Consider the following 22503-nt stretch of genomic DNA (forward strand, 5'->3'; position numbering starts at 1 on the left):
TAAAATGTTAGTTCAGTATTTAAGAATGAAGAGATAAAGCTCTACATTGCTGTTAGATGCTGGTCAACTACAGTTGAAATACACTGTAAGAATAACTTCAGTTGGGTAGTTCCTCAGGTAATTTAACAAAAGGGGTGCTTTTTCAGGAAGGAAACAAAAAATAAACACTATTACTACAGGACACCAGTAACTTCACTTCTTAAATACTTCTACTAAATCTTGCAAGTCTTTGACAACTTCACTCTTTCAGCTCCCTCTTCCTGGCTGAGCCCCCTGTTTAAGTCCATACCTGTACTGCAATGCCAGCCTGAGGGCTGTGGCATTGGACTCGTATTTGCCCACAAGCATGCTCATCCTCTCTGCATTGCTCTTGCACTCCTCCAGTGTTATTGTCAGCAAGTCGTTCTGGGATTTCAGGTGTTCAATACGGCTGCAAAAAACCAAGTCATTAGCAACCTTCAAGCTTACCTTGCAGTCACTGTCATGAAAATTCTAGGACAATCATACTTTGAAACAACGAAAATTTCTTGGTCAGCTCAAGTGTATTCTAACAAAGATGGCAAAATCCATCGGATCTGTATCCCTCATCAAAAGCCAAGAAGATATAAATATCTCTTAGGTCACCGTCTTCTCCTCCCCATAAAATGTAGTCATAACCCTGTGCAGCAGCAGCAGTAAGCAGAAAGCTGTACTCTTGCTTTGCAGGCACAAGACTGCATAGGACAGTTTCATATTAACCCTTTGCTCAATTTTTCTACCTTCATTCCTCACTTTCTGCTGCAACTTGTTTTAAATGGCATATTCATTAGTGTGATTGTGGGTGTGTGCAGGGATCATGCAGTTGCATAAATGCCTCCTTTCTTCTGAAAACCCAGAGTAACCGTTCCACCTGAAGTCATGTTTGAGTTGTGATTAGAGAGGGAACTTCCAAACTATGAATGAGGTTTCAGTGGGGCAATGTAATCTTCCAGTGTTCTGGCGATAGTCAAACAGAAGCTTAACTGTAACACCCTCCTCAATGAGGTTAACCCTGAACATGAAAATTAAGATCCAGAGTATCAGTATTACTGTTTTTTCTCTTTGCTGACAACTGAACCACACATCAATATACTATTCCTAATAGTATTCCTAATCTATTCCTAAAAATTGGATATATGCCAAAACCAGAGAGACAAACAATTTGAAACCTTGCACAGATAGCTAATGAAGAAATCCATGCCATCCATTTTATCAAAATTCCATTTTATCTAAAATCACTGACTTCTTGACCAAGAAGAATGAGAAGGGCTAGTATACTATTTGTTCAGTTACCGGAACAAAGCCCTCACTTTTCTAGATGCTAGAACTACCACTTTCTGTTGACATCTTCTATAATGATACCTGATGCTGTCAAAGCATAATTGTGCGGTGTTCAGAAAAAAAATAAAAACAAGAAAAAGAAAACAAGAATCACACTTTGCAGCACTACAAAAACTCAAGCTATTAATAAAGAGATATTGTACTGATCAGACTAAGCTTGAGCTAGCTGTGGGGAAGACAGAATTTGGATAGAGATATGCTGAGACATTATTCTCATATTCCTCATCCACAGTTTTGATTTTATGTGCCACAAAAGACAAACCACTGGTTTTGACAGAGCTTGCTAAAGGGTAACACCAGCAGTATTTTAATTGCAACCAGAAAGCTGCAATCTCCCTTCTGCAGACAACCTATTTGTTGGTATATATGACACATCACCATGCATCAGTACATTTATTTAGACAGTTAAATGCTATTATTCTGTTTCTTCAGGACAAAATCAAGCAAGCTAATTCCAGAACGATGCAAACCAAGTTATGGGAGTGCTTATTTCAAGGAGTAATGTGTCTTATGAAAAAAGATGCCATGACTACCTGGTCAGCCACAGAGAGGACACTCCATAGCGCAGACACAGGAAGGTGCTGTGCTGATCTAATAATGCACAAAGAAACTCCTACTCATGGAAAAAGTCCTAAACATATGATTCAATCTCCTCTTCAGCAACCACATTCCATGTTTATCTGCAGCTACCACAGTTGAGCTGGAACTGAACTAAGATATGTTCAAAAAGGGTAAAAAAAGCAGTTAACTTTAATGAAGCTAATGTAAGACAACATGTGTGAGCACATCTAACTTTCCAGCTCACCTATTTAATCTCTCCGTCTCCACTTCAAACTCTCGGATTTTACTTTCAGAAATAGCAGATCCATGTGAATAGAGAGTCTGGAAGATTTCCTGGATGTTTGAGCAGTCTTGAAGGGAATGTGCCAAATGTTCAGCCACAGTACTAGACACCTGCATAGGGCAGTTAAGAGATCATCGTGAAAAATAACCACTGGATTTCTCCTAGATACTTTCTGCATTGAGAACTGCAGTTGCTTGTATATACTCACTTCAACACATGAATTATTCAGTTCGTTATGAATTTCACATTTAATAGAACATCTACAAGATTTCACTTTTAGAAGCCATTTTGTTTTAAAATTCTACTAACCAAGAGTGAAGTCCACTGTTTCAGAATATATTTAAAAAGCCTACTCTGCAAGTTATTTATGTTCTTGAGAGCTTAGGAAAGGGTTAGAGCCAAGTTGCTCAGTAAAACAAATATTAACACACAGTAGCAACAGCGTTATTGATTTACACTGGCATTTCAAAAGCAGAATCCAGCTTGATGTTGGTCGAAAGTTGTGAAATGAAACTGGAGAGTTTTCTTGAAGAGTATTTTGGTGGAACTTTCCTCTAGAAGTCACTCTTGAGAATGATTTCTAGCCACTAGTTATGAGAAAATGAGATCTTAGTACTGGTGAAATATTCTTTGTTGACCTATTTTACTCAAACTAGCTTTTAAAGGATTTTCAGATAGTTCACATATTAATTTTATTAAGAAAACAATGCTTTTATTGGAACATGGATCATGCATGCACAGTTCTTCGTCCTTACCCCTATGCTGCTGATTTCTGATCCTAAGACAGGTCTATCAGATGATGAAGACTCTGATCTTGTCTTTGACAACTTCACTCTTTCAGCAATCTGTAAGTCAGAATGCTGCACAGGTTACACAGCAGCCCACATCCCAAAAAGATCACACAAATCTCATCTGTCCTCTAGCCACACTTGAAAAGCTGAAGAGAATTGAGCCCTGTGATGTAACTGAGAGAACTACAATTAAGAATGTTTAATTCCTTTCCACAGCTCAAGTTTGCAGACCTGCTCCAGACTCCTCTAAACATCTCCCAGTTAATCCCACTCTTGCACAGCACAAAACGAAGCCTGCTTTTCCCAGGTGATGAGAAAGGGTTATGAACACACAGACCCCACCTTGGCAATGGGAATGTCATTGCTGCTGCTGCTGGTGCTCAGCTCTCCCGTGCTGGGGTTGACAGGGCGGTTGGCAGGAGTGAGGCGGCTCGGGCTGGATGGGCCCGTGGCCTGCACACTCTGCAACCGAGTCTGCAGCTCCCGAACCTGCAAGAAAACAGAACACTCTGATTTTCACACTTTTATGTCTTAAGTAGTCGGCAGATTTTCTCATTGTCTAGCCAAATCTAATTGCTTCTGGCTTCAGCACAGAACTTACATTTTTGTACTGTGGTGGCAGCCATTTTCACATGAGGATCAGGTAAGAGGAGGTTATTCTAAAATCCCACTACTATCACTTTTTTAAACTATGTGCAATGTGGAAATATGCAAACATACCACTGCAGAATAATTACTCAAAGTTTCAGATGTACTACAGGTATAGAAATTATTCTCTCTCGGGGTAAAGCCGACGCTCCAGCCTAAGACAATGATGGCTAACCAAACCAAATGACAATTCTCCTGTTAATGGAAAACTCCAGTGCTGAAAAAAAACACTTGACATAAATAAATCACATGATGACTTGGTCATATTTAAAAGTTAAAGAAATTTAAACACTTATACTTCCAAACTATATCAACTAAAACTACCATTTAGTGAGTAACGTACAGACAAAAAAATACCAGCGAAGTACTCAACCAACAGCCTGCAGAAGCTCTCTGTAAACATACCCTGCAAATACTGCATGGTCCTCATAACACATCAGATACTTGTAGAACTGATGTCAAAAGATTTTCAGTTTAAAGGTTAAAAAAAGAAGAAAGGTCTGCAGGAAGCAAACTATAGCTGTTCTAAAGATTTTAGTGTTTACCTTGGCATAATTCTTAACCGACAAGGAATAAATGGTCTGCCTAACACAATAGTTATGACCCAAGGTAAAGTGACAGAGCTCATTTTTCCCACAGATCTCAAACAGAGTGTGAGATGAGAGAAGATGAAGGAAACTATCTAAAGAGGAAATTCCCCTGTACACAGTTTTCCTTAAATACTCAGGTTTCTATGTGATTTTGTTGAACAGTCCCCCTACAAAACAGAACTTGTGAAATTTTATCAGAAATCCAGTCAAGTAAAATTTAGCCCATGTGATATCTCCCTTTGTATGTAGCATGAAATGCAACTGTGGATCCTACTGTCTAAAGAAAGATGAGATTTTATACTAAATGCATTGACATCAAGACTAAGCAAGCTGAAGTCCCTTAGTCAAAAACCCTCAAAAGCAAAGTTGCGTCAAAGCTCAGACTTTCTTAGGTGTAGGTACATCTGGACAGTGTTTTATCAATCTCTGCTTGAAGCAGCAGCAGCAGTCATGTGTTCTCTGCACAACAGATACTTCAACCTACTGCAGAGAGGAAAGAGTTCAAGTTGGAATGCTCTCCAGTCACCAAAGCAGTACTTTATGCCTCCTACAATCCTCTACAGCCTGCTCCTATTTCCTGAAGGAGTATCCCTGCCTCTCCCTCTGCTGTATGTAAACTGAAGGACAGACTGCATGCACTTTGTGTCAAAATAATTTTGAGGTATTTAAAAATTACAAAAAAAGAAAAAACAACTTGTATGTTTTATGTAACATGGTGTTTTTAAAAAGCCATAGGTGACACCAATAAAAACATATGAAGTCACATGGCATTTCTAAGTTCTCTGTTCAGTTGTGGAGGAGCACTACAAAATGATTCCAAACAACTAAAGTACACAAAAATCTCAAATCAGATCCCTCAATGTTAAGAGTAATCTGCTGAAAAACAGATATGGGTGTCTGACCCAGAATTATGTATTTTAACTGCAATTATCTCATGAAGTTAACTGAGCAGAGTGATATGTTATGCACATCCAAGGCAAGTATCTTCTACATATTTGCAGCTGAGGTCTCCTTTGTTCATACAGACATGTTGAGCTTCAACATGGGTGTAGCTGCACTAATGCAAACCTTAAGGCCAGAAGTGTTCTACTGGTGCAAACCAATAATTTCAGCCTGTTGATAAGCATAAACCTGAAATAAACCACACATGCATATTTTTGCTTGCAGATGTGGAATGTCAGTGCAGATAGGATTTGTACTGTGGCATTGACACTGAGGGAAAAAAAAAAGGCAACCCCAAAACTTCATTAAGTCAAATTGCCATTCACTACTATTTCTTTCAACACAGACTGTTCCAAATTAAATTCTCCAAGTGCTTAAGTTACAGTACTGTTTAAAAGCAAACTAATCGGAAGACAATTTGCATATATTCTTTATATAATAAACCCCAGCCTCCATGTCTAACTTAAAAATTGCTAAAAAATTCACCTATGCTTAGAAGCCAGTCCTGGAAGATTGCAGCCCAAAACCAAGTAACATTTTAAATTTAAGTGCAACCAGGAAAGAGAGTAGTAAAGTTGCTTAAATACCAAGTGTTGGTAGACTCTGAAATTTAGAACTACCTTATCCAAAGACTGTATCACACAAATCTTTAATGCAGAGACGTTTCCTTTATTCTGTTTTCTTACTGAGAAGTGACTATTCGCCAGGATTACAAAGCTAATTATTTATACAAATCTGTAAAACAACACTGGCAACAGAAAGAGAAATGAACACAGATAAGTTAGTCAGGTAAAGCTTTGCTCAGGAAAGAACTTCTAGAAGAAAACTCATATCACAGTGCAGTTATTAATCGGTGCAACTCACTGCCTTAATATTGTATCATAGAAGCAACCACAAAAAAGAAAATGACTGTTAATCTGTCCTTCTCAATGTATTTACTAAATTAGGCTTTCATTTACAAAATTACGTGCTGAACTGATATAAGTAACTATATAAATATAACTAATATAAATAACTGAACTGCTATAAATAACTGCACTAATTTTAGCAACACTGAGTACTGGATGCTAATTCTGAGCAGGGTAACAGGTCAAGTTTGCCTAACCTGCAAAATCACCCATCTCACAATTCACACATTCACCAAGCATTTCACGACTGGGTTGCCACCTACCACATTGGCCAGAGACACATTAGGTAACTATTCCAGGTCACCAAAACCTCCACTGCAAATAGAGAAGTATGCACCATCTCTTCAGAAAGTACTTTTCCACACTGGTAGCTATTCTACAGAAAAAAATAAAGAATGACCAAAGAAGATAAAAAATACCCCAAATGCAAATCAGAGTACAGAAGAGCAATCTTCTTCTCTGGTTTGGTGAATGCACCAAATGCTTTTAAAAGCAGAATTAAAAGTCGTCTGACCCCCTGTGTCAAGTCTTTAGCATCATTGTCAATGTAATATAAATTATTCTGAAGGTTAACTCATAGAATGAGGGTAAACTGCAGTACTGCACAGGAGACACAATAAACACTCGGAAATGGAAGAGAGAGGAAGGGAATATCTTACAGGAAGTCAATGACAAAATTGGCAAAATGCGATGGGTAAGGACAAGTATAGAAACAAACCCAAAAAAGTTGTATTTTAAGAGAGGAAGAGTGTGAATTTCTGAGTTTGTGAGGAGGAATAACCAGACAGAATTTAAAGAAAAATTTCTTGAGTCCTTGCATCATACTAGTTTAAAAACAGAAACACGCAGAAGGGTATAAAAATTGCTATAAACTCCCAAAGGACTAAAATGAGATGGAAACTGTCTGGCAAGCAGACCTTATTATATAGTCAGAAAAAAAAAAAAAAAAAAAAAAGGAGTTGAGAATGAAGGGAAAAAAGAGAAATCCACAGAAATGTCTGTGAAATCCAGAAAAAAAGGAATGGAAAGATCTTCTAAATGATTGGAGGAAATTCAAGAAATTACAGAAGTAAAGAAGTGATGGAACCCTGGAAAGAGCAGGAGCAGGTGCATTAAGTAGATACAATGAAACAGAGCCATTAGGTTTCAGAGCTATGGATAGCCTAGTTACAAAAAAAAACCTCAGGTGTAAACAGATGTTCTCAAGTTATTAATATAAACATAAGTTACTCGAAATGTCACTTATTATTATCTGATGTTTTGCAACTGAACCAATTGTTGAATTGCATTTCTAATTTTTTCCTTTGAATGTTGAGAACTGGAAATCGTGAAAAATTAAGGCTAATTTCTTATCACCTTAAGAACTAAAGAAAAGGAAAGCAAGGGTAGAAAAGGGACTGACAGACTACAGCAATGCTCAATTTATGAAAGACTTGTAAGTTATTTACAGGCACCACAGACATGTTTGTCCAAACGCACCACAGGCTACAGAAAAATGTTTCAGTGGAATATTCTCATTATTTGTAACCATGACTCTGAGAAGCATAATTCTTAGTATTTTTATTTTATACAGGCATAGTGACAAGTATATGTTTCATTAATATATCCTAAATAAAAACCCACAGCTACAAACTGCCTGTTTTTGCCACTGACTTCCACATTCAAAGGACACCTGCTGCTTTTGTTTCTAAACTAGTTTAAAATGAGGGACATGCCTGTGATTCTTTTCATTCTACCCTACTCATGACCTGCTTCATCATACAGTACTTTAAACTCTTCAAGTAACAGCACTTTTCTCCCCCAGCATTTTAATACTGCTTCATTTCCTTTCCCCTACTATACAGAGGAGGAAAATGAGGTACAACAAGCCGCAGGGAGTGAATTTTTCCCACCTTCTAATTTATTAATGCATACTGCAGATCTGTGTAGGAGAGGATGCCAAATCAAATACCAGTGTAACAATTTGAGCTGCCCTGAGTGGTGAGGGTCCTTCCCAGCCAAAAAAACCCCTTACTTTTCACATTCAGTCCTAGTGTTGATTATTTTCAGCCAGATAATTTTCAACCTCTCCTATATCATGACCACCAGAACAAACAAAGCCTGAATTCCTATGTATTGTGTGTTGTGATTGACTGAGTATGGTAATGAAATCTTTCCTGGTATCTATAAGGCCAATTAACCACTGAGTATTTGTATGCAAGCTTGGAAACAGAACTCCACTTTGTTGATACTCAAGAGAAGACACTGCTGCACAAGAAAATAGCATGCAAGTGAAGGATGCAAAGAATGGAAATAGCTTAGGACTGCTACCTCAGGTTTCTGGTGCTCATCAAGAGACAAAGGAGACAAAACAGTTCCAGGATCACTTTAAGCTGTGCAAGCAGATAATCTCTAAGGGCCCACAATGAATCAGTGTTCTCCAGCAACTTTGAACAATACCTTCTGACCCCAACAGGAATGACTACAAAACAGAGTCCAGCAGATCCTGCCAGCTCTGTGTCATCTGAGAACAGTGTGGGCCCAACAACACCTGCAAGGCCAAGGATCTGAGTCCTGCAGGCGTAGGTGTCAACTGTCCACATTAATCATATACTTTGGGAGAGCCCTCTGCTCAGATCAAAGTTCTCTGGAGTGGGAAATGTGGGCAGCTGATGGGATCACACATAAAATGCTAATTTTCTACTACTCCACAGACTATGTTTTCATTAGGGTCTTTATTGAAGATGGCTAATAAAGTGTTTTTGTTCTGGTCAGTTTGGTGATTTCAGCAGAGTTTGGAGCAGGTACAGAGCAATCTTCACAACCAGAAGCATGGGATTAACTGAACAAGCTGACATATGGCTCATGCAGACAACAGACTTAACAGACTTCCAGAGCTGCCTTTTCACTTCAGACTTAGTTCTTCAGAACAGCCTCAAGGAAGCCTGAATGCTGCCCACACCCATTGCTTTTTATGCCAACCAGCTCCTTAAGACCGTGCTGAGGTACCACTATCTGGTAACGTTCATGGGCAGCAATTTAAAAACTCACAATTTTTACTTTGCAGTTAGGATGGAGTTTATATGTTGTTTCACTGCTGCTCATCTGAATCCCCTGCTGAATACAAGGGCTTTTGTGTAAGTACACAAATATTTTTTTTTTTCTTCTACTACTTAACCAATACTCTGTATAGAAGTTGTAAATAGTGCTGACCTGATTATACACCCTTATTATAATGTAATAATAATATTAATCCCACAGACTGGTACAGAAGTTCCCCATCATCTTATCTGTATTACTGGATTCAGGATTATGGTCAGCTATGAGTAAGCAGTTTCTAGGGCACTCACCAGCCTGGACCTAAATAGATTTTATTTTTAATAAACCCCTGCATTATGAAATTAGCTGTTACACTGCAGATAACCTACAAAAGTAAGCAATTACCTCACTTGCTAATGACCTGTGAGAAAAAAAACTCTGAATGTACACTGTTTCTTTGCTACTGTTCCAGAGAGCAGCTCAATCTGCTAACTGAGCACAGTAAATACCTAATTAAATTAAATCTCCAACAAGCCTGAGAAAAATGTATTGAAAGCACTCTGCTTGATTACAGGCACTGATCTGAAGAAACAGACCTATTGATCTGGTCAACTTCAAGCTTGTTCACTTCACCCAATTTAATTTGAGAAGGACAATAACTAAATTTTAGTTGGATCTCCTTTCCTGCTCTCCAGGGAAATAAATTGAAGTGACTCTTGAGTTCAGGTGGCATATAGAAAATATTTCATGGGTCAAAGAAAACATTTATCTTGTTGCCACTATAGATACGAAGCTACATTAAAAATGTAAATATGGTCTCCAGTGCAACAATTACACAGTGTGCAGACAGGGTCATATGCCACGAACTAACTTATCTGGTGGGAGCAATAAATCAGTTGTTCTGCATGATAAGGATGATATTAATTACCAGAATTCAGTAAAGTCCTCTGTAGTTCCAAACAACTGAAATGAGCTGATGACCTTAATTCTGGTTCCACCAGAGATGCTTCCATAATAGAGAACTGGAACTGCTGCCAGGCAGACAAAATGTAGTAGAACCGTGAAAAAAAGGTTGGGTCTAGAATTAATGCAGCTGCATTAACTTGGCCTTTTCTGCTTTCCTTCAGATACAATCCTAATGTAATAATCCTGGTTTTAACAGGTATCCTTGCATATTTCATTATACATGATTGCATATTTCATTATACAAACATAACTTTAGTATTTTAAAGTTCCATTCAGAAAGTATTAAGTAACTTTACTCCTTACTGTTTCTTCAGAACCACAATCTTCCTGTGTCCTCAATACCTCGATAACTTGTGGCCTCATATACCCACAACTGGTTCATATTAATCTGTTCTTGTTCCAGTTTTGTCCCTGCGTTTAGAGAGCCATTATCCCCATTTTTGTTTTCTTTCTTTAGCATTTGTAAAGAGAAAACAAATCAAGAATTTGTTTTGCCATGCTGAACAGGACAAGTCCCTTCTCCACAGACAATGCCCATTTCTCTGACTATTGTCTACATCATTTTTTGCCAATTTAAACTGCATCTTTACATACATAAGAGATAAGAATGACATGTAACATATCAGATCTCACCACTCTTTATACAGTTTTTGCAATCCCTACTGAAAAAACCTTTGCTGTTACCTCACAGGACTGTATTTGCTGCTATGGCTCAGCCACGCTGACCCCTGAGGGTACAACATCAATTCTTTCCCCGTTTCTGTTTCTCCACTGAGCAGCTCCTGGATGTCAGTATAAACTCTTGTTACTATTCTTTCAAGCCCCTTTACTTGGCTGCTGTACTTCTCAAAGCAGGAATCCTTTTGTAAGCTCAAGGCCACCTATCTTTCTCTTGTTTGATATCTTGGTATTGATCTGTATCACCGGGAGTGTTAGTACCTGCATTTGTGTAAGCGAATTTTTCAAGCGCACACTTAACTCTCTGCCTGCTTGTGTTGATGTCCACTCCCTCGTCTGGCAACAATCCAGCCAGTCCATAAATGCTACTTCTATAGCTCAAGGAGTAGTACTGCCTTCACTAAAAAAAACCTGTCACTATCAAACCAAAAATTTCAGGATTGAAAACAACCTACGATATATAATAAAACAAAAACTTACAAAGGAAAAGTTGAAGTGATTTATTTGATACAAGATTACTATTCTTGCCTTATCACACATGCCTTTTTAGTGTTAGGAGAAGACAGGGAGTTTTGAAAAGGTAATCTTCATATTTGAAGAGTGCAAATCTCACATGATGCAGGTTCATGTTATAATGACACAGTCATGCAGAACAATATTGGTTTAAAACAGCAAAAAAAAGCTAATCTGCTGCCAATAGGTAAAGAGTAATACTTGGAATAATTTACCATGATATGGTGGCCTGAATTGTCATTCAGACTGAACACAAATTTGAAACTGCCTATTTGAAAAACAGAAATACTTCATATGTAGCCAAAACTCCACAAATTTACAAGGTACAAAGTTAACAAATTTTAAAAGTAACTGAGATTGAGGTCACATTCTCTTGGACCTTTCACCTTTTTTGTGAACAAATTTTTCCCCTTTTTTTTTATTTTGGACTCCACACAAAGCACAAAGCCTTTATCTGACCTTAAAGCATCATAAAATGTAGACAGGGAAGCAGGACATGGCTGGACCTACTCATTGTTCAGTATGATAATTACTATCCCCTGACAGGAGTCCTGCTCTTTTTCTTTCTCTTAACCACAAACTGAATTCCCATCAAAAGCTAAGAAATATTTGTTGTTTACAAGAAAAATAGCCTCACAGGAAAGTTCATTAGATGAACATCTGCTTTCTTTATATCCAAGTTACATATGCTTCCTTGAAGATGAATATCAGTTTTTCTGCTACCACATGATTTCTGAAATCAGCCTGTTATCCACATTGGCTGTTTTTCACACGCTTTTTTTCAATTACGTTCAGTTCTGTCCTAGTTTTGTCACTTGTAAACAAAGTTTTGAAAACAAAAAGCCCTACAGCCAGCACAGGAAGTGAGATTAATGAGAAGCCTGTTCTGGTGACAAAACCACACAGGTTGGAGGAAGAAGAAGGCATCACCTGTGCAGCAGCCTTACCCTTCTACGCAGCCTGTCCCTCTCCTCACGGACAGCATTCATGGTGGCCTTGGTCCTGTTGAGCTCCTCCTCCTTGCTGCACAGCATGGCTGTGAGGCTCTCATTCTCTTCCCGCAGGCCAGCCAGTTCCTTTTCCCACCGAGACCTCTCCTCAGACAGGTTTGGATAAAGGTCACGTCCCAGCACACCCTCAATCTCCTCCACGGTCTGCAAAAACACAGTCATCAACAGAGAGGAGCAAAGATGACTGAGAAGGACTAATGGGCAGATGGAACAGAAATGTGTGTTAACAGGCAACTCTACACACTTATACACTCCCAGCCTCTCAACACCATTAGTTTGCTTCTTTTGTTTGGTAAGTAACATCAAACAAAATTATTACTTATTTTCTTTGATAGTTTGACCATTTCATTAAAACACTTCATACTGACAAACACCAAAGCAGACAAATACATGCAAATAACACGTCACCTGTGAACGACAGCAATCCTGGTAGTTTAATCTCAGAATACTTTAGAACAAATTAATGACTCCTTGTCACTTACTGTTTCTCTGCTGAATAACATGCAGAAATGAGCAGTCTCTCAAAGTGCATGGCATGGAGCCTTACTTATTGCTAGACCAACGGCACAAAAGAGAAATGAAAAGAATAGGAAAGGATTTAAAGAGGGCTCTTCTTTCCCATATCCCTGAGTATGTTCCTTCCTTGAGGTGACAGCAAAATAAAGGAAAGAACTCTGGCCTTGGTGAGACTTACAGGGGATGTTACAGCCTTTCTACTACCTAAAAAAGGCTGGGTTTCCCTGGGACACAACGCCATCCAGCACTTCGAGTCTCACCTCTGTGCTCAGAGCAGTGCTTGTACACATCGTTCAGTAGGGACACTCAGGAACGGCCAGTGGGAGAAACTGAACTATGAGCACCCACCATCAGCAAGGGAATACTGCCATGCCTGAACTGACTGCCAGGCTGGCCACTAACAGGCTGAAACACAGCATGACAGCCTGTTGGAGAACCACCTGCAGTTTGGAATCTACTGCCCACTGTATGCTGTGCCTGTGCTCCACGCTGAACTATGGACAACAAGCAAACAAGCAACATGACTCCAAATGTTGCCCATAAGCTTCTGAATCTCCCTGGAAGCAGTGTGTATTAAAATGATGGGAAGAAACATGGAAAATAAAAGAATATATGACATCACTGGCAATGCAGAAAGTTTCATTTCACTGGCTAATCCAAAAACAAGTCATAGCTAAAGCCTGTACTTTTACATCTAATATAAAAGATAACTGATGCACCAAGGCCAAAAATAATATATTTAGTTGTCTTATTCAAGAGAACGTTTATATCTTGATGGGTCCCTTCCAATTCAGCATATTCTATGAATGTATCATTTTATGTATTACTGCATATTTACTGCTTTATTTCTTTAAACTGGGAGGATTTAATAATACATGGAACAAAATAAGCAACTAGAGTACAGCTGAAAATGACAAATTAGCTGGAGACACAACTTTTTTTTCTTTTTTCTGCAAGAAATCTTCCCAGTGTTTTCAGCACTGTCTGACTTGTAGGTATCAATGAAATATTATTCAGTTTATCCTTTTGAATTCTATTTCATGTCTCTCTTACATAAAATTGCATTACATTTAGAGCCACAACTGTGAAACTCTATTGACAGAGTATCAGAGTATCTACACTGTAATTCTGATTACAGATTTTGCAGGAAACTGCCAAAATTTTCTGAAAAAGCAGAGGCTTGCAATCTCTCTGTGAGATGAAAGAAGCTGCAGGTCTCCCTTGTATTAGCTTCACCTGGACCCACAGGTCTCAAATTATGACCAGGTAAATTACTTCAACACAGCATGAGGACGAGTTCAAATTCTGAATATGCACAGGGTGGTTAATCTCATGATGTAACGAGAAGCTCTGTAATGGCAAGAGCATTCTCTTTTGATGATCCTCTTTGCTGCTGATTTCTCCTCTCCCTTCTCCTCCCCACACCCCCCTTGAACTTCCCCTGCTGTTTTCTCACCCCTCTAATCTGAAGTTCTGCTGCTGCCTCCTTCCTCTTTATTCCCCCTGCTCCAGTGTTGCTATTTTCCCAACCCCACCTCTTCCTTGGCTTCTCAGAGCACTACCACTACAGCAATTCTCGGGTGTCCAATATGCTACCAACCATCCTCCATGGAAAATAAAACACAAACACTGGACACAGATACACCTATGTAAAATAATGTTAATTAATCTTCTTCAAAGCAGCATTACAGAGCAGTTTTATCTGGTGTGTTGCTGCACAGCAGATAATTCAGGTATAATTTCACGGAGCATGGGATTGAATTACAATGTCGTGCTCTGAGCACAGGGCAGCAGGATGTCGTATCATGGTAATTCCAGTCCTGTCACTGACACTGTCATCAGTGCTCTCTGCCTTATTTTCTTCACAAGAAGTGTTGTGTTACAGATGTGGTATCAGATTAAATCAGACAGTATCAAGTTTAAAAGACACTAAAGCAGTATTTCTTCACATAGTGTACCTCAATGGCAGAATTTATTCCTAATGGAATTTATGGAGGCAAAAAATTTAGACTGGTCCAAAACCAGACTAGATAGAAACAAAGAAAAAAATTCCACCCATTACAATTAAACATGAAGACACTATCTTTGGTTCAAGTCCCTACAGGCCCACTTTGCCGGAAGCATCTCTGAAAGAAGAAGAAGAATGCATGCCATTTTTGATGCTGTCTTTCCATTAGCATTTGCCACTAAATAGATGGACTTTTGATTTGACCCAGTACCGGTGTTCTCATGTTCTAAATGCTTCATGCTTGGAAATATTTACAGCTTTTTTAATCAGGAAAATTTTACTGGCTAGGTATCTGTTACTGATGTGCTCTCCAAAACCAACAAAGCATTAACCAGATTATTCTGTGGACGTTTTCTTAAATCCTTTTCTTAAAGTACACTGTTTTAACTGTTCAGTTCATAAGACAATCTGATAAATTAATTTTCATTAATTTGTGGGACAGAAGCTATTGAGTTAGCTAGGGTGACATAATTTGTACGAAATAAGCAAAAAATAATTTAGCAGCAACTACAATAGGAGGAACCCAGTGAAAGTTAACCACCAAAGCTGAAGGATTTAAAACATTTAAATGCATTAGTCTGTTGGTGAAGACAAAAGCAAACAGCCAAGGCAAAACACAGTAAGAACACTGCAGGTTTTAATTCACAATTCTATCCACTTTAAAAGTCTCTCAATTTTTTCTCTGAGGAAACAGGAAAGCAGAAATGACCTGTGGCCAGGGGTGCAATGGTGGAGAGGGGTTCTGTAAGTAGGTTCTGCTCTATTAAACACATCTAACTTCAGATACCTCTGTGGGCCTCACACAGGCAGATTTCCCAGAATCCACAGTCTCTCTTTTGGTGAATAGTGGTGACTTCTGAAAACAGTTAACCCTAAAACTCCAAACAGTACTTGGCAACATTCAAAGTACTGATCCTAATCTTCTGAGACACTCGAATAAACTGCTTTAATAGTGATCCCAAGAGACCAGAAGTCAAACATACATACATTCTTCAAATTACTATTCAACATTAATTTCTTTATATTTTGTTATATTCCTCAGGCACTACCAGGGACAGAAGGAACTTTTCCCAGTAATAGGACAAAAAGCTGTCGAAGCCATCTTCACTTTAATAGCAAACTCTTAGTACAACTTTTCTTGTATAAATGAGTCACTGACACCTTTCCGCCTGACACATAAAGCTTGCTCATGTTTTCCCATGTATATAGGAAGATTTTCTGTGGCTCTCTTGCTTTCAGGTTCTGAACTGCAGTGCCTTTTATTACATTTGCCAGCAAATATCCGTCTCCTTGTTCTGTTACATTCATGATAAATGCAACACATATGGATATCACTTGAATTATTTGCTCCTGAGGCTGACTTATATTATTTGAACTAATGCACAAGCAATGCTTAGTGTTAAATTAGCTTTTGGTGTAGTTTAGGAATAGCTCCTAATGGTTCCTCAATTTAGCATTCCAACTGAAACAACTCCAAACCATGCCCCTGCTCATTCATTCCCCAGTCTCCTGTGCAGGCATGGAAAAGGAAATCAAAGGGACAGAAGATCAGGGGTTGAGATAAGAACAATTTACTAGAAACAGCAGTGAGGTAAGAAAATTAACAGTAACAGCAAAAATACCAATAAGGGAGTGTACAAGAAATGGACAATGAGATCATGAGCTCTCACCCCCAAGAATACATGATCAGGAAGGGACCCCTTCCCTCCTTCCTGGAAAATGAGGGATAATGGATAACCTGGCCATGCCCTGTCCTGGCTACTGCAAAAAATAACCCAGTCCTGGCTGGAACCAGGACAGCTTTATATTTTAAGACAGCCAATCACACCTTAGCCAACCACAAACAAGAAGTGTATGAACTACATACAGTGTAGGTACACACAGTGTGAACTTGAGCTGACTCCTGTGAAGTACTTTTAACACCTTTGGAAGCAAAGTGTGTTTACTACAGAAGTGATCAGGTGTCTCAGGCAATAAAGACACTGCATTTTAGAGCCTAATGTTACCATTACCTTAATGGCTAAATCACAGTGTTCGCTGGCAGTAGTGAGTTGTTCAATGTGCCTGTCCACTTCTGCCACCGATAAACTGCAGCTGCTTTTCTTCCTCCCACAGACAACATTTTCCAGACCTGTCAGCACTCTCTGCAGTTCTGAATTCAAGTCACTACAGTTATCTAAAAGAAAGCAAGACAAAACAAAACAAACATCACAACAATTAGTGACTCAGTGAAAACACAAACTCTTAACCAGGAAGCGTGTGCTGCAGAACAGCCAGGACTGATACTGTTCAAAGAATGTCCCTGCACTCTACCACTTTGTCCTTGACAACTGATAGGCTTAAATACCATAATCACATCAACTGAAGTCATGAGCTACCTCTCATCTGACAAACAACAGCCCCACAGCTTATCTGAAGTGTTCACTCTTTCTTCAAAACCTCCTCTCTTCTGAAGAATATTTTAAGATATTACATGCTTACATTCTGTGACATTTCTTTATGTTGTTCTTCTGGCCATTCAAGGCCTATTATCCTGATTTTATTAATATCATATGCTCATCTCTGTAAATGCAAGATTTTTCTGTCTGGTACATTCAGGGATGTTATGACTTCATGTTTTTCAGAAGAATTTTTGTGGTTGTACTTAGGTACTGCCTGATTTTAAAAAAATCATGGTGTGTACAGAAATGATCCCTACCAACTACTTTACAGCCTGTGTTTTATCTTAAGAGCTACCCCTTTAAATGTAGAATATTCAGTGATCACAACACCACACCTTGTTATATTTCATACTACAACCATATTACCAGCTTATATAACAATGCTATTTTAATTAGAAAGTATCACATAAAATGACTTCCTTTCCCATTTTTAGGCAAACCTCTTCTAGTGCCCACTGCCATAGCATCCTCCACTTATGTGAAAACAGGTGGGTCTCTGTACCTTGCTAGCTCACTGCCTAGATTATTTTTGTTTCTCTTTGGTCACACCTGGTGATGGAGAGCAACAGTTCCTAAGGCAGACCTGTGGCAGAATTTGCTCTTGTGCTATCTACCAGGTGTGCCAGTCAGTATTTCTGGCTTGCTAAGTCTGCAGTAGCTAGCCACAGCAAAGCACACAAGGGGTGCACTATGAGGCAGCAGCACACCCACAGCTCCTCTATCCCACTAAAAACAGTGGCAGGCATTCTTGGTGGAAGGTGTGATTTCTATACTGCTGCTGCAAGCACTTCACCATGGTCAAAACTTCGTGGTAGTCTCATAGCTGGGTTCTTGCAGGGCACTAAAGCAGTGTGGCACTGAACTGGGTCTGAATTTTAAGACATGAGTCACCAGATTATTGCAGACTGCCTTGATACCTCACTGTGCAAGGGAATACTGAGAGGTGTTGGATGAAGGAATGAGAGGAACAGAAAATAAGAAACTGCAAACTCATGACCATTAATCTGCCTCCACTGCCTAACAGATAAACACAAACCTATTGCTGACCAAAAAGAAGAGTTTACAATGATGTTACAGCATTGCATGAAAAATCTGAATGGGCAACACATAAAAGTTTTTTTCTGGGAAGCCATTTCACTAATTCCTGATTAGGAGCCATCCATGTGTTAGAGTAAAACCATAAAAGCCCTTCATAATAATACTACCACTCACTTACAAGCAGGATATAGCAAGCAGAATGCTTAGTAGTAAGTATCTTGTGTTTTGTTCGCTTAAATTTGCTTTTTTCTCTACCATCTTCTGTAATAAACATTTTGCATTTATAAGCAACCTTCACAAGACCTTGTCTGCTGGGATTTGTTCTGATGGTGACATTTCCCCCATAAAATAAATAGTTTGCAATGTGAGAACCCATTTCTGACAGAAAACCAGCACAGCCCAATCACAAGCTCTGCAAGACTTACTGGAGAGCAGTCACAGTTCTAGCTCTAAGTGTTTTACTGCTTGTAGCAACAGAGCAGCAGATCGGCATGCATTAGTGTGTCACGAGGTATTACTGGTTTTACTAAGGCACCGATTAGGGGCAGACACTCCATCAGGGCAGTAAGCAAGTCATGCACATGGGCTATTAGAGAATGATTTTTTATCCTTATATACATATATCTAGAAGGATTTTAAATTACACATATTCCTGTATCTATATGTGTGTGTGCGTGATTTATTTTCACAGGAATATGGAAACAACATACAAAAAGGAGAGAGTCCATGGATAGAAGGAAAATATGGAAGAAATGCAGGAATCCCTAGAGATAATGTTCTTACGTTGTCCACTGTTATCTGTGAGCCCTACCCTTAAGGGAAAGGGTGCACCCAAGATTTGCAGATGCTTGTGGTCAAAGGAATGACCAAAGTCAGAGGGTCCACAAAGCTCACAAACACACACTTGGCATGGAACCCAGGTCAAGTTAGGCCCTGATCTACTACATAAGCATGTGGCAGTGGCTTTTGGATAAAGAGGGAAAGGGAAAAGAGTGAAAGAGGGGAGAGAAAGAGAAGAAGAGACAAGAAGATCAGCAGTCCTGGCTCTGGCATGATTCAGCTGTTCAGGATGCTGGGTTGCAGATGCAAAGCAAGTAACCTGGGCTTTGTGGAGGTACCTGTTGATAGGTAAGTTTTACCCACTCTAGAGGTAAGTTTCTCCCTTTCTATGCAAATTATTTACCATGGGCAATCTGTTCTTTCAGACCTTTTTAGAAATGGCTGGGAAGGCTTCTGGGGTCTTAGGTGGTCTGCATTCCCCTCTACAACACATGCCCCCTTCTCAGCCTCATCCCTGCGTTTGCTGTGTGCTGTGTTGTGCTCATGTCCCGGAGCTAAACAAGGACACTTGTTCTTGAAGAGTGCTGCCTGTACCTCTGCATGGCTCCCTTCTCTAGCAACAATCTGTTGTTGTCAGGGTGTGTTATTACCAACAATCCTTGGCTGGCTTCAGAGCTATCTGTCTGCTGGTTTTTGAGACAGACAGACCACCCTCCTTATCTTCCAGGTCTCTACATTGTATGTCTTTCTACTGCCATGTTTTTCATTGCTAGAACAAACTTAAACAGACTTTTTACTAAACTTTTACTAAACTTGCTTTTTATGTCCACAAACCCTGGTTCAACTCCATTTCATGAACACAAAATAAATACTGAGAAGAGAATTAGTTACTTTTTTTTTGGTAAGAAAATTAACGAAGAATTAATCTTCATATTAGAATCTGTTTAAATAGGAACTTAACAGTAAGCACTAACTTTTGAAAGCAAAACATCAATTTTTTAATAACTTTAAAAACCTCTGTTAAATCTTTTGAATTCTCTAGGTCAGACACTTCACAGTCACATTATTATTAATACTATTGTGTCAACATTTCTAGAAATTGTAGACACGAAAATACAAATGTGCTGTTGCAGGTCTTGCACTTACAAACAATATTGACTAGAAAACAGCAACAGACTTCTGAAGAGAATTCTGGAAATCTGTCATAGTGAGGATTACACCAGAATTCTGCTAGAAGGTCTGCTTCTGGGGAAATGGAGGCTCGGGGGGACCTCAATGGTCTGTACAACTGAGAGGAGGCTACAGTCAGGTGAGAGTCGGACTCTTTTCTCAGGTAACAAGTAACCAAACAGCATCAAGCTGCATCAGGGGAGTTTTAGATTGGATATCAGGAAAAACATGCTAATGGACAGGGTTGTAAAGTGTTGGAACAGGATGCCTAGGAGGTGTGTGGAGTCACTATGCCTGCAAGTGTTCAAAAACTGTGTGGATATGGCACTTGAGGACATGATTTAATGGCGAATGTGGTGGTGGTGCTGCATTGATGATTGGACTCGACGATCTCAGAGATTTTTTCCAAACTTAATGATTCTACCATTCTACAATCAAGACACAGAGATTACTTTCACACCTTACCAAAATGCTTGAATTTTCATTTCAAAAGTTATAATACCTTTCTGCTGTGGGCAGTTATCACTTCTGCTAAGAATACAACTCACCCACATCTGCAGTGACCATGGTGGACTGGTTTTCTGGCACTGAGACAGAGTTCTGGTCCATGCTGCGCGAGTCTTCGTTAACCTCCTGCTGGCTTTGGCTCAGCTCTGACTGCAGCTCTGAGTACTCATCCTCCTCCCTGGCAGAGAGAGCAAAAGCAGAAATGAAATTCTCTGAGGAAATGTGCATCTTCGTGGTACTCATTTTAGATCTATAAGCTGAGTCACAGGATCGAATTCACACAAGTGTTTTGTCCAGTCAGTAGAGATGACTTTAAATCCTTCACTGCAAAGCCACTGTGCCATGCCCATAACAGCCACTTGCAGCAGCTGCTGCCTGGTTTCTATTTCTTTATTCCCAACTTCATTATTTCTCCTAGCTACTGAAGAAGGAAGCAATGGGTGGAACTGAGTCCTGCCAAGGATCTGTGCAATGACATAGACTGTTCTGCAGTGACTCCCCAGCTGGCAATTCACACAAATCAGTACAAGTGGCTTTGATCACAAAGTGGATTAGAAGTAACTGGTTTTGGTCTCTTTCTCAGTTCAAGAGTGCCACCACTATCTCATGTGCAAAGTAAGCATGCACATGCATGTACCTGCATATGTTAATCAAAATGCTCTTACAGACAGATTAGTTTTTTTATTTTCTCCTCCCAAAAGACAGAATAAATGAGCATTCCACTGAACTGCTGAAGTTAGTGGAAAAGAAAAAGCCTTAATTACCTAGGTTTTAATTTATTTGTCAAGCTGGTACAACTAAAATAACTGAAGACACAGAATACCTTAGCTAAAGCTAATGAGCTTAAAAAATTAGGGCTTTTCTCTCCTGTCTCCACACAGAGTTCAAAGCAGTAGGAAAGAAGATAAGTAAATGAGTAATAGCTTTGCTTGGGAACATTTGTAAACATTTTTTCCTTTGATCCATTTGCTGATTTGACTCAGATTTATTTTTTTAAACTTTCATAGCGACTGTTTTTGCATTAAAATACCTATTTTAAACATTGGAAAAACACCAGTTTTTCCAGGTGCAGGGCCTCTCTAATAGAAAACAACCAACCATCATTTTGTTGCACACTAAATCACATGCAGAGCTTAATTTTGCTGCAGATTCAGCAGAAAAGTGTAAGAAAGCAACCGTCTGGCTTTGGAAATAATGAGAAGCAGCAAAGACCTATCTATCCAGGGATCTGCATCAGAGAGGGGTATCTGTAATGTAAGGTCTGTTGTGTGTGCTACATGGTGAGAGTCTTTGTTGCAGGATTCAGTGAATAGCAGGAGTTCCACCAGTGCAATGAAGATACATATGCGTCAGTTAATGTTACATGAACCAGTTTGTTATTAGCCACAAAAAACAAGCCACTAGTAATTAGCTCTACACAAAACAATTACCAAGCACTGAAACAGTTGTAATTTTTCATCTGAAGGTAATTGATTTTTTTATTTATGAAACAATTAGTCCTACATTTTTAAAACCTAAATTACCTCTACAAATGGATAAAAAGCTCTACTGGGCCTAAAGCAATGGCGCACATAATAATAATTTCTCACCACTCTTCTTTGGGGTCTTCTTGTACAGATTTTTCTGTTTAAAATACAACACAGACTCATCTAGCTAGCACTAGTTCTGAGTTTTTCTGTTTAAGCGCCCCTCAGTATCTTGGGAAAGTAAAAAGTACATAATGCAGTAGAACTCTCACCCTTCTGATGACTCAAGCCAGAAGTCAGTTTCTAAATG

The 22503-nt window shown here is 39.1% G+C and overlaps 1 protein-coding gene across 1 annotated transcript in view; it reads right to left on the reverse strand.

Moving 5' to 3' along the window:
• Window positions 1–22503, reverse strand: part of MCC (MCC regulator of WNT signaling pathway) — a 191392-nt gene that overhangs the window by 32860 nt on the left and 136029 nt on the right. The window contains 7 exon segments of the mRNA XM_056513614.1: window positions 290–430; window positions 2165–2313; window positions 2959–3048; window positions 3337–3483; window positions 12205–12411; window positions 16804–16967; window positions 20769–20905. Of these exon segments, the coding sequence (XP_056369589.1) occupies window positions 290–430; window positions 2165–2313; window positions 2959–3048; window positions 3337–3483; window positions 12205–12411; window positions 16804–16967; window positions 20769–20905 (1035 nt within the window).

The sequence above is a fragment of the Oenanthe melanoleuca genome, chromosome Z, assembly GCF_029582105.1.
Source record: "Oenanthe melanoleuca isolate GR-GAL-2019-014 chromosome Z, OMel1.0, whole genome shotgun sequence".
Classification (NCBI taxonomy): Eukaryota; Metazoa; Chordata; class Aves; order Passeriformes; family Muscicapidae; genus Oenanthe; species Oenanthe melanoleuca.